This window comes from Lycorma delicatula, chromosome 4 (genome assembly GCF_047948215.1).
Source record: "Lycorma delicatula isolate Av1 chromosome 4, ASM4794821v1, whole genome shotgun sequence".
Taxonomy (NCBI): Eukaryota; Metazoa; Arthropoda; class Insecta; order Hemiptera; family Fulgoridae; genus Lycorma; species Lycorma delicatula.
The window spans coordinates 113,593,737-113,606,893 of NC_134458.1; the positions used below are offsets into that span (position 1 = coordinate 113,593,737).

At 30.8% G+C, this 13,157-nt stretch overlaps 1 protein-coding gene across 6 annotated transcripts in view; it reads left to right on the forward strand.

The window, feature by feature from the left end:
* Nucleotides 1-219: 219 nt before the first annotated feature.
* Nucleotides 220-13,157, forward strand: part of hfw (leucine-rich repeat domain-containing protein hfw) — a 107,422-nt gene continuing 94,484 nt past the window's right edge. For 2 of the 6 annotated variants that reach the window (XM_075363958.1, XM_075363957.1), the window contains exons 1-2: nt 224-490; nt 5,397-5,656. In XM_075363958.1, the coding sequence (XP_075220073.1) occupies nt 5,419-5,656 (238 nt within the window). In that variant the 5' untranslated portion in view covers nt 224-490; nt 5,397-5,418. Of the gene's footprint in view, nt 491-5,396; nt 5,657-13,157 lie in introns of all 6 variants that reach the window. The other 4 variants (XM_075363960.1, XM_075363954.1, XM_075363955.1 and 1 more) reach the window with 4 other exon arrangements.

Here is a 13,157-nt window from a genome sequence, read left to right on the forward strand (position 1 = left end):
TTATAAAAGTCGCATTTTGCAATGTTGATCAACGAATTTATATTATTAAAATTGATAATTTTATAATTTAATGGCTTTAATGATATCAGATAATCAATTTATCCTTAACAGAATAATTAGTTTTTAAGTATTTATCCAATTCTAGATGTAATTGAATACATATACGCTTCGGTCTAGTGGATTGAATATTACTTTGTGGAACCTTGAAAACAGCTGATATATAAAATAGATATAAATTATTCGTTTCAAATTCCGTTTTATATTTATTTTGTAGATGTTATAGAATGATTGTGTTTTTTGTAGATATTTCTTTTGTTATTAATTTCATTAGTAGATTATTTATTAATGTGTTAAATGATTACAGTTAAATGATTATTTTGGGAATTCTCTTTTGTGTGATGCAGCATTTATAGTTAATTCAGTGTAAAAACGTAGTATATTATTTAACAAAAAGTATACTTTAACCTCTTATCATTTATATATTTAAAAGGTATGATTTATAATCCGTAATATAGTTATTTTTAACCCATGTAATGACTGTTTATTATAATTTAGTTATTAACCTTGGTTTTTTGTTTGCTGATAACGTTTATCATTTTTTTTTTAATTATAAGAAATGTGACAGATCACTTTATTTACTATAAATTGTAATCTGTTGCTTCCTTTACTACATTTATTTAAATTAAATATGTTTATTTTGTTGAAATAACACTGTTCATTCTTAATTTACTATATACAAAAAGTATTCATTGTCTTTAAGTTTTTTAGTTTTAATTTTTAGCTGTATTTATCTCTTCAACAAATATTAGAATTCCAACAATTTGAGTAAAAATTCAGACATGACAGGTGGGATCATTGTGTGTTAGTTGATTTAATAGCAATTAAATAAATATGTATTTTTGCCTATGTATTACTTCTTAAAACTTATTAACTTACAAACTATTAACAACACACTTTTAAAATTACAGGGAAATTGCACAAAAATCTTTTTGGAAGTAATTATTAAACTCATTAATTTCATCAATTTTGCAGAAATCCACTTTCTATTATACTATTGTTTATTTGTCATTAAAAATTCAATTAAGTTTACAGCATGTTAGTTTACATCAGATGTTGAAATAAGGTAACATTTTAAATTGCTGATAACATTTGCGTTGAAATTGAAACTTCTTATTTTAAACATTTTATTATTATGCAATAAGAAATAGATTTCGGATAAAAGCAAAACACATTTAATTAAAGTAAATAATCTTTTTGTAGTAAAATGTAAAGCAGAATAAATTTTAAATCCTTCTTCTCCCTCTTTCTCATACACTCTCTCTCTCTCTCTCTCTCTCTCTTTCCCCATATATATATATATATATATATACTACTTTAAAAAATTTATTGTAATAAAAAAGTTTGTAAATGATCCATGTTGTACATCTTAAATATAAAGTATTATCATTGGAAATTTGCAAACAGCTAAGGTATAAAATAAGTGTTTTTGTTGGATATTATTTTTTTTTTTTAGTACTGTTGTGTTGTTAGTAATGCAATTAATTAAATAACAAAAATTTTATGGCTGATACAGAATAGGAGTTAAATATATTTCTACTGATTACTCACTTTATGTATGTTATATTGGTATTAGTTCGACACTATTCCAAAATGTTTTCCATTGAAATTCAAATTGGCTAGCTAGGCAATGAAAGGTAATTTGACAGTTTTACTTAGTTTATTTTTTATGGCCAGAAAGCTTTACACATAAACCCTGCATTAATTTCTTAATTCTTTTATGAAGATAAAATTTTTGCTTTTTTATAGCATGATTAAAAGAGGAAACATAATTGAACTTAATATCACAACCAGATATGATTTTGTTCTCTTGCCTGGAACTGCTAAATAACTTTATAGCCGGTTTATATTATAACGGTTTAACAAAAAACTGCTAAACCAGTGAAATTTTATTAAAATTGTTAATCACATTTGTTATGTCTGATGACTTGTTTTTGGTTTTTAAGAAAACATAATTAATATACTTATTAATATACATGCTTGAAAATTAAAAAAAAAGGGAAGTTTCTATAGAGAAAGGTAAAATTCTTTATAGAGAAAGGTAAAAAGAAAAGAGAAAGAGAGACCCTGGTACTGTACAAGTCACCAGCCAACGGTCCCATGTGCTTAAATGCAGATGCAGCTAATCATGTTGTAAGTGATGATCAGAAGTACTGTACTATAATTTATTAGAATATCCCATGTAACCATATCCTACTCACTTAAACATCATATTCACTACTCAGCCGTGGCATCTCTCTGTTTATCAGTTGTGACGGCATGCATAAAAATCGGAAATTAATAAATAAAAAGTTGTGGCATTATATGAATTGCCTCAGCAGTTAGACAAAAGTGTCAGATTGTTAGTGGTGTTGGAATAAAGAATGTTGGACTATTGAGGCCCGACTGTATATACCATTATCTTTTAATTTCATTAATCCATACAGTCAATTTTAATAATTTTTCAGTATTTATTTTAAAATCTTTAATCCTATTATTTTTGTTAATCTCCTTTGCTGTCGTCCCACCTTCCTTAGCATCCTACTCAAATAAACGAATCTGTTAACCTCTTCAATTCATTGTCCATCTGCTTGTACTGCTGTCTGAAGTTAATTATTGATTATCATTATGTTTGTCTTGTTGGAATTTATTTCTAGATGCATTTTATAAATCCGTTTTATTAAATCCATTATTATTTTTATCATTTTATCTTGAAATTTATATATATCATATGTAGAATTGTATCATGTGCAAACTTCATGGTAATTGTGCATTCTCCACTTTTATTTTTAAAACATTCTTCCCAACTGCACTTTTTGAGAGCTGATGCACAAACTAAATAATTTATTTGAGGGAACATCTTTAAGTACTTTCTCATTTGAAAAAACAAAATTACTTTGTTGCCCACTATTATTATATGTTTTATTTATAAAATACTAATTTTTTTCTTTATTTTTGTATTTGCCAAGTTACTTGCTTTATTTATATAACCGCTTCTCATATTTACCCTCTTCTCCCTTTTTTTTTTCAGATATTGCTATTCCATATTTGTTTCTTCAACTCGCCTTTAATATTCCTCTTCTTGCTCTCTTCTCATCATCCGTTGTGCTACTGTGAATAATGCAGTAGATAGGGTCTTTACATTCATTTCTTCTTGCCTCACTTTGCTTTTATCTCTACTATGTCCTTCCTTTAGATTCTAAATCATTATTAAATGTCTTTTGCATATTTTCTGTCATTGCTTCTAGTGAATCTAGCTATTCAATTTTTCTAGACTGTTGTTTAATTTTTGTTCTATTTTATACAATTTGAGTTAAATTATTAGTAAACAATAATTAAACTAACAATAGAATATTGTTATCATCTTTATTCAAAATAAATATTGTGGTTGATTTATCAACAAGAAACATAAGTATTATCAATAATATTTAATCAAAAGAAATCAATTGATCTCCTACTGATTAACTGGCTACTATTTTGGATTGGAGAATATAGCTTACTGTTAACCACATGAACCTTTTATAAATAAATAAAAGCCTTTACTTACAGAGCTACTTTGCCATGTACAAGATGATGATCAGAGCCGATATCTGATCCTCTAAATACTTTAACATCATGAAATAACTTTGACAGTCTTTCATTAGCCAAGAAATAATCAATAAGTGACTTGTATCCTCTACTAGTCCAAGTATATTTGTTAATTTCTTTGTATTTAAAACATGTGTTTTCAATACATAATCTGTTAAAACTGGCAAAATCTCGCAACCTCTTTCCATTTCTATTTAAGCAGGTTTCACCATGTGGACCTACAGTATCACTAATAGGCTGGTTCCCTACTCTTGCATTTAGATCACCTTCTATCAATAATTATCATTCTTATTCAGTGTATCTATTACTTGCTGAAATTCCCTATAGAACTCTTTTGAAACATCTCCTATCCTTCCTCTGGAACATAAACCATTACCACTGGTAGATATCCCCTATCAATCTTGAACCTACAACTCATGATTCTTTCATTGTGCCAAGCATACGACTTAAGTCTCCTGCTCCAGTGATCATTTACTAAAACTGCCACTCCCGCTATGGCTCTTCTCTCTTTCGGAACTCTACTATAAATAAGACTGTACTATGTTCATGCTCCCACAAAGCTTCTTGTTTGTCTCTGCTCTGATATCATCACTATATCAATCTTAGCCCTACCATTAAGGTTGATGGTAGGGCTTCTACCTTTCTGTCTTCAAGCTTACAGGATTATTTTTTGGGGTTTACTCCCCTAGGTTTTTTTGCCCGTATTACCGTTGGGAAATTCTTCTCTTCCGCCAATCAGGCCATTAACTAGTTTTCACCTTTATCCCTAGGCAGGAACCCTATTACTGGGTACTTCCATCTGAACCAGATAATCCCAAGTTTTTTAACAAGGCTAATACTCCTCTCATCCAGATTTCCCCATCCTCTTGTGAGATGGCACCAGCTTAGAGCAGTGTTGTATATATATATATATTATTTTTTTAAAAAGTGTATTCTATTAAAATGTTAATTTTATGTAAAATATGGGTAGGCCTTCAAAAAATGCTACCTGAATGAAAAAAATAGCTGTTTGTAAGAATTGTTTAAAAAACAAGAAGTCAGTGCTTGATAAAATAAGAAAGGCATTGTAGAGAAATGATATAAAAAAACTGTTACTTAGTGGAAGCTAAGAGTTAAGGGTGTATGGAATGTGGGTGCTATTGTTTATATTTAACTCTAGAAAGTTTCATTTATTTAAATTATAATGAATTTTTCAAAACTGATTTTCAAATCAATTTTAAGTTTCTTTTCTTACATTTAATTTTACTTTATTTTTGTACTAATTTTCTTGAATTTTTTTGTAAAAATAATTTGAATATTAGATTAACTTAGGTATATATCATTATGTTATATTTGTCATTAGTGTAGTAATTATTGATGAAAAAAAATTAAAAAAAAAAAAACAACCTTCTGATATGTAAATAAATATATGTAAGCTATGCTAATATTTGTTAAAATAATATTGCATAGTTATGGAGAATATAAATGCTTAAATTATATGTAAGAAATTTACTATGGGAACATTAAAGAACTTTAACTACAAAATAAAAGAAAGGTATATAAAAAAAAATCATGTATTTTTAAAAAATATGGTTTGAATACTTATAAATTTATATTTGGGTTGAATTGAGAATCCATTTTAGAAGTTGAACTGATTAAATTAGAGTTGAACTATTCTGATTAATCTTTACTACAATTTAATTATTAATTTTTTATAAAATTAATGCTGCTGTTACTTATGAAAATTTAAAAGGTTATCTTATCTAATTAATCCATTATGTTTTTATTTTCAGTTAACCAAGGATTTTAATTGTGATGTTGAGCAGATGTGATAGTACAGTTTTATTTACTTTTATTTTATCGATAATTGTATTTGTTATCACAAGCTGGGGTGCTGATGTTGATAGTCCCCAGTGTGTATTTTTTAGTGTTGAACAATGTCCAAATATTACTACTACTAATGTATGCAGATGCCATGTTGTTGGTGTGCAGTCGGTCATTTGTTGCCATATAAGAAGTGATTTTGAATTAAATGAAGGTCTTGCTTGTGCAGGTATTATATATGTTTTTATTTATTTGTTTATTTTCTGGTGTATTGTATTTTGTTAACATTATAGACTTATTTTATATACTTTAATTATTTATTATTTTTGTTATTTTTTTATTTAAGATAGCAATGTTTCTATGTATTTAAAAAAATACATTTTCCCTTTAGTAATGCATCAGTCTGTTATTTGGGAAGCAGCAAATTCAAATCTCAAATCACTTAGCAGTACCCTGCATTAGGTATTTGTAATTATATCTTATTAAGACAATGCAAGAACTTTTTCGTTTGATGCACTTGGTCATTCTTTTATATTTACTGTTAACAAAATGTAGTTTCATTTTATTTTATGTTTTCAAAACATTTATATTCAGTTATGATCAGACAGTTGTTGAATGCCTAGATCCGTTATCTAATCTCAACGATGAGCCGGCTCCCTTTCATTTATTTCTAATGAATTTAAACTATTATTATAGTTTCTATTAAATCATTTTTCATTTAAGTTGATGTTTTCCATTATCTAATAATTATACGAAATGTCTGAGTGCTATAAATGCTGAATAAAAATTACAAGCACAGATGCTTCAAAATGCAATGAATGTAAAAAATTATTTCTCGTGATTTGTTCAAGGTTGGGAACATATGAAAAGTTCAAGAAAAAAATACACAAACTCAAGCAGCATGGAAATATGACAACTGTGTGGGTTTTTCTGATTCTGATGGGAGTCATTTTGAAGACAAATTCATTAAATTAATGCAGATGCTGTGCAGGATGTGAGATGATCTTTCCTCTGTTATTGATGCAAAAATTAATGAACTAACTACTCAAATATAAGTGTTAAATAAAATTACCAAAGAAACTAATACTGTCTGGAACAATTATCAGTAGAAAACACCTATTATTGTCAAGAAATGTAATGAATTAAAAAAATAAATAAAAAAAATAAGAATTTAGAAATGCGATCTCTGTGGTAAAGTGGTAACGTCTCAGCCTTTCATCCAGAGGTCCCAGGTTCAAATCCCAGTCAGGCATAGCATTTTTTCATATGCTACAAAATTCCACTTCCATAAACCACCTGAAATCTTCAAGCTTCTTTGGAAAAAAACAATTAAATCAACTACAAAATGAGGTATATCTACTATAACAACAATTGAGAATGGAGAACATCAAAATAATCAGAATCTCTCAAAAATGGTGAAATAAAAAAAAGGGTTTGCACTACATTTTGGAGTTTGATAGCTTGCATTCTTCATGCAAATTTCAAACTGAATGACATTTTGGCATTACACAGGATTCTAAATGCCGGCCTCTGTGGCACAAGAGGTAGCATCTCGGCCTTTCACCCGGAGGTCCTGGGTTTGAATCCCGGTCAGGTATGGCATTTTTCACACACGCAACAAAACATTCATCTCATCCTCTGTGGAAAGAATTGTTTGACTGTGGACCCGTAGGTTAAACAAAACAAGCAAAAAAAAAGGATTCTAAATACCATAAATTCGACCTCAATTATAACCAAATTTACATCAAGGAAACCAAGATGATGTGGGTGACTGTGGCAAGAAAGAAACAAGGTCTGAATTCGACAGAAATCAACAGAATGTGAAAGAAACCACTGTATGTATAAATGAACACTTATCACCGTTTTATAGAAATACTTTTGGTTGGCTAGAAGTTTGAAAAAGGAGGGTAAACTGGCTTTTGCTTGGGTGAGGGATGGCAAGGTACTTATGTGTGTTACTGTGACATCTCCTGTGGAGGATCTTCAGCAAAGAAGATCTACAAAAATTGTCAGTAAGAACCCATAATTTTTTGTCGTGTGATAGAACTACAGATGAATATAATTAATTAATTAGAGAATTTGTAAAGGTTTTTGTTGCACATTTTCTTAAGTTTTCATTCATATTCACTCTTCATTATAAGTAATTAAATAAATAACGTCACTTTGTTTTGAATTCATTTGGTTCCGTTAATGGGAATTTATTTCTTATCGATAATGTTAGTACTAAATTATCAATGTTTAACTTGACTAAGCAGTTTTTTAATTTATTTACTTATAAATTAACTATTCTTTTGTGTATTCTGTTAATGAGAAGTAAAATTCATTCTCTTTATTAATTTAAATAGGTAATTAAAATTAAATGATGATAAATGTGGAGATAGCACGTAATACAGTTTTTTTTATACTTATAGATTTTATTTTACTTATATTTCTCTTTTCTCATTAATTGTTTTTCTTATTTGTCATTATTATGGTAAATAATTTTGTGGAAGAAATTTCTATGGAATGCTGTAGTATCATTTGAGGTGAACAATATTTTCGATTACATATGAATATATAAGTGTAAAAAGGAACTTTGATGAATGTACATGTACTATTCAAAATAGGAAATGGCAATTTCATCTTATAATATTAACGGACTTGGATAATAGATGAACAAACATTTAATTATAATTTAACTGATTTCAATGTATACAATGACCCTATCAAATTGAATAAGTGTGTTTGTTAGGGAAGATTGGAAGATTGATTGGTTAAATTATACCATGACTGATTGTGCTACAATAATTTTAAATGCACAAGTTCCAATTACAAATTAAAATATTCCTTTCATTTTTGTATATCAATCTCCTTCATCATCTGTTGATGTTTTCCATAGCAGCCTTAATGAATGCTTAAAAAATTCCAAAAATACTGAAAATATCACTGTAATTGGTGACATAAATATCAGTTTGAATCAAAATATCAATATCACAAATGAAAATCTTAATATAATGTTACCTCATGGTTTCTTTTCTTATATTAATAAACCTACTTATATTTATAATAACTCAAAAATGTGTATCAACCATACATTTATGAAAAGGTATATTTTATACTGAAATATAAATGGAACAATTGTAAACAGCCTTCACCTCCAGGATATATGGGTACATAATGAAACCCTCTCCTCACTCACCACTATATGGAAAAAATAAATTTTCAAAAATTAACATCTTTTCTTAAAAATTAAAATTGGGAGGACATAATTAATAATTCCAGTATTGATAACTTAGTACATTCTTTTATAAATAAACTTAAAGACGACATAAAAAATTTAACTGACAATAAAATGGTACCCACAAACTCTGACCCTTGAAAAATAGTGAACACCAATATTTATCCCACTTTATAAATCTGGTGTTCATAAAAGTCCTGTAAACTATAGACTGATAAGCTTACTTTTCCAAAATTACGACAACTAACACAATATCTTAAAAAGCACAGTATAATACAGAAAAATCAATTAGGATCCAAAGACAATAAAAATATACAAGATGCAATAACATATCTTGTCAGTATTATAGCTAAAAATGTCAGTAACAATTAAAAAACTAGCTATTTTTATAGATCTCACTAAAGCTTTTGATACAGTTTTGCATTCAAGATTTCTGGAAAAATTAGACAAACCAGAAATCTGTGGAACTCCTCTAAATCTATTGTTTTCAAATTATTTAAAAATAGATCACAACCTCTTAAACAGTAAGATTAGTGTAAAATCTTTAATTCTGGTTTGCTCCAAGGAACAGTGTTACCTTTTATTTTATTTTTAATGTACATAAATGACCTAAAAATAAACTTGTTAGGTGGGAAAATCCTTTACACCTGATACAATTTTAATTTTTATAGAATCCATTTGGTAATCGGTAGTCATTTCTGCTATTCGAGAACTTACTAATATCAAATCTTGGCTGAATGAACATTTATTAACTTTAAACTACAGAAAAAGTTAATACATGACTTTTTCACTGAACACCAGAAGTCAACTGGTGAAATTAATTCCTTTGCAAATTCATTTGCTTAGTTACAATTAAACGACTGCAATTTGCCAGTGGATTCTGGATAGAGTAAAAGAAGCAAGATGCAAGTCTCTGGATGTTTTGATTGACTCCCATTTGTGATGGGATCGTCACATTAAATAATATGTGTCAGAAAATAATACATTTAATTTTTAAATCGTACAAAATAAGTTAATTAAAAAACATAGAAATTGCTAGACTAGTATATTTTATGTGCTCACAATCTTTTCTCCAGTACGGGATAATTTTATGGAGTGGTGCACTCAACAATTTATAATCCAAAAACATATAAATAAGGGCAGCTTTGGGTAAACATAGGTTTTATCCCAGCAATGATGTTTTTAGTGAATTTAATTTATTAACAATAAAACAATTAATATACATTAATAGAAACAAAAACATTTTTGTTTGCTTGAACATCATCCTATAAAATTCATCAACCCAGCTTTGAAACTTAGCATGCAAATATAACAATATGCAGGAGATAATTCATATATATTTCCAGTAAATTAATAAATTTATTCCAAATGAATTTATTTATACTCCATTCACAACTAAGCTAAGAAATAAAGTAGATTAATGGATTATATTGAATAATTGTTAATTATGTAATTAACAATTGAGATTTGTAATTTCCCTACCCTCAAATTCCTGTAACAATTTAATTATAAATTTTGATTAACCTATACACTTTATTGTAGGGTCTCTACTTTAGTGATGGTCAGAGACTTATTACATTTTTGATTCTCAACTGTAATTTTCCCTTTTCAAATTACATTTATACATCTGGTTGGATAAACATAACTAGTACATATATAACTCTAGTACTCATAGATTATTCACTCACAGATTATTGCCATTGCCTTTAATGTTGTTTATAGAACTAAATTCACACTCCTGGTTGTGGAAGCTTAGTCCCTGAATGTCTGATGGATTTTTTCTTGCTATCATAGAGGTAGTGATGCTATTCTGATTATCTGATTTGTAAACTTCTTTATTCTTCAAAAATAAAATTATAAGTATTAAGAAAGATTGCTGCTATGAATGTTCAGTTGATTCTAAGGCAAAAGTATTGCAATCATGGTTACATAATGATTAATTCCTTTTATATTAAAATATGTGTTGAAGAAATTTGTATACATACACTGTTCCTCAGAATAAGGTGTCTGCTGAACACCTTGATTCTGAGAAGTGACATACTTAAGGGAAAATTACTTTTTTCTTCATCTTTTATGATTGCATTAAGTCACTTCAGTTCATTATCTAAGTCTCTTTGAAGGAACTGTTTGGGCCTTATGGTCCTCCCAGTACATTTCCATATGTTTCGATCTCCGTGCCCTTTTATTTTTCTGATCCATTTCTCTGCATCCTGTCTTGGTATTGTTTGAGTCAAGATAGTACTGTACCAGCTGTTTCAGAAGTCTCGAATCTTGTATCCTCATGATGGGCCCAAAGAATCCTGATTTCCTCTTTCACATGGTATCAGTGATGGGTTCTAAATCTTTGTATATTTTTTTGTTGGGCAAGATCCACTACTGCTCATCTTTCTGGTACTTTTTGTTGATACAGCAAGTTCTTCCAATTCTTCATTCAGTTTTCTAGAGTCTGTTTGTGTTTGATTGTTATTCAGGTGGAAGAGTGTTTCTGCTGCATATGTGACTTCTGGTTTTATAACTGTGTTGTAGTGTCTTATTTTTGCGTTTATGAATAGAAATTTTTTACTGCAAGCGTACAGGTTAATTTTTGTGCTTTAGCTAGTTTGTTTGCTCTTGTTTGGATTGAGGTTTTTTCGTTTAGTTTGTTTGTTATTATTGAGGATCAGTTTCATCATGTTTATTAATTTGGTATGTAGTCCAAGGTGTCAAAGAATTTTTAGTAGGGATTCTCTGTGTATGCAATTGCATGCTTTCTTGAAGACTACAAATGTTATCACAATGTCTCTGCTTCTTTTTCTGTTGTAATCAATTATTAGTTTTAGACTCATGATCTTGTCTGGACAACTCCTCCAGGGTCCGAAATCCTCCTGGTATTCCCCTAGTTCTTTCTCAAGCTGTAAATTAATCCTGTTGAGGTTGATTTTTGAAAAGATTTTGTATGTTTTGTATAGGAGTGAGATTTCCCTGTAGTTATTATGGTCTCTTTTGTTCGCTTTTTTGTATAGCAGGGGGATGAGGGCTGTCATCAAGTGTTGTGGTAGCTCTTCTTTAATCCAGACGTTGACAAGCTGTTGTTGATGGGTGATTTTCTTATGTTGGTCTTCCTGCATGTTTCCAGATCTCTACAAAGGTGTGATCTTCTCCAGCCACTTTTTTTTTCCTGTAGGAGGAGGAAAAAGCTCTAGCAGCCACCATCAGGCCCACTGATGGAAATGCTGAGCACTCGCCCACTAAAAAACCTCTCCCTCTATTCACATAGAGGCTGAACCTAATCCATATGGTATGTGGTGCATAGCTCCTACGAGATCACCCGGGCATTCTTATGACCAAATTAGGATAGCCCAAGCAGCGTCCCCAAGGACCATTAACAGACAACGACTCCGAAGAGTCCCCGCTGCCTGCCTCTAGAGGCTGGCTACCTGTCATCGGTTCCTCTGCCTCAGGTATGCTACCTTCTCCCAGCTTGCCCATTTCTTTCAACTGCCTTAGCTTTTATTATGGGAGTCGCCACTGCCATTATTCTTGTCCAAGTTTCCCTGTCTTTTTACATCATACCTATCACATTGTCTGCATTTACTGGACCATGATCCATCATATCAGACCTCAAGTCCCTCCACCTTCGGTACGAAAATACTGTATGATCAGCAGTATCCTGCTCCCCACAGTAGTAGCAGGCTCTAGCAATACTTCTATTCATCCCATACAGATAGTCCTGGAAGCACCCATGCCCAGAGAGGAACTGGGTGAGTTTATAGGTTATGTCACTTTGCCTCCTCTATACCCAGCTCCTTACGTCCCTAATGAGTTTATGGGTCCACCTCTTTGTCGTTGCCATATTCCATCTTTCACTCCAGGCACTGTACATTTCTTCAACAGCTGCTTCCTTTTCATCCCCCGTTGCTATTGAGCGTCTCATTTTTGTCTGTAAGTCAGAGGTATTCCTGTTATTACCGATGCCGCCTGTGCTCCTATGGTCCTGTACCCAGAAATCACTCTCACATTGAGCCTCCACTGTTGGCTTATCAGCTCTCTTCTTGCCACGGGCCTTGTACAATGCGCTCACCCAGACTGATGTCCCATAGAGCACTACTGACAAGTATACACTAGTTAGTAGCCTCCTCTTAGACATCCTGAGTCTGCCCCTGTTGTTCATCAGTCTTGCCAGCACTTGGACCACTCTGTCTCCCTTTCTTCCTGCTTCTTCTACATGAATGGAGAAGGATCTATATCTGTCCATCCAAATCCCCAAATTTTTCACTGCCGGGCTGGGATAGACAAACATTTTGCCCACCCGGAACCTAAGTGGCTTCAACCTCCAACGCCCAGTCATGACTGCCACTTTTACTTTTTCTTCTGCAAGCCTCAACTTGTTTGCAGTAAGCCACCTCCTTACCAGATTTACTGCCTTCTCTCCTGTAGATATCAGCTCCTCTTCCTGGCCACTAACACCAAAGCTAGATCATCCGTGAAGGCCACTGGTGTGGCCCCTCTGGATAATCCTGTCTCAGTATACTAT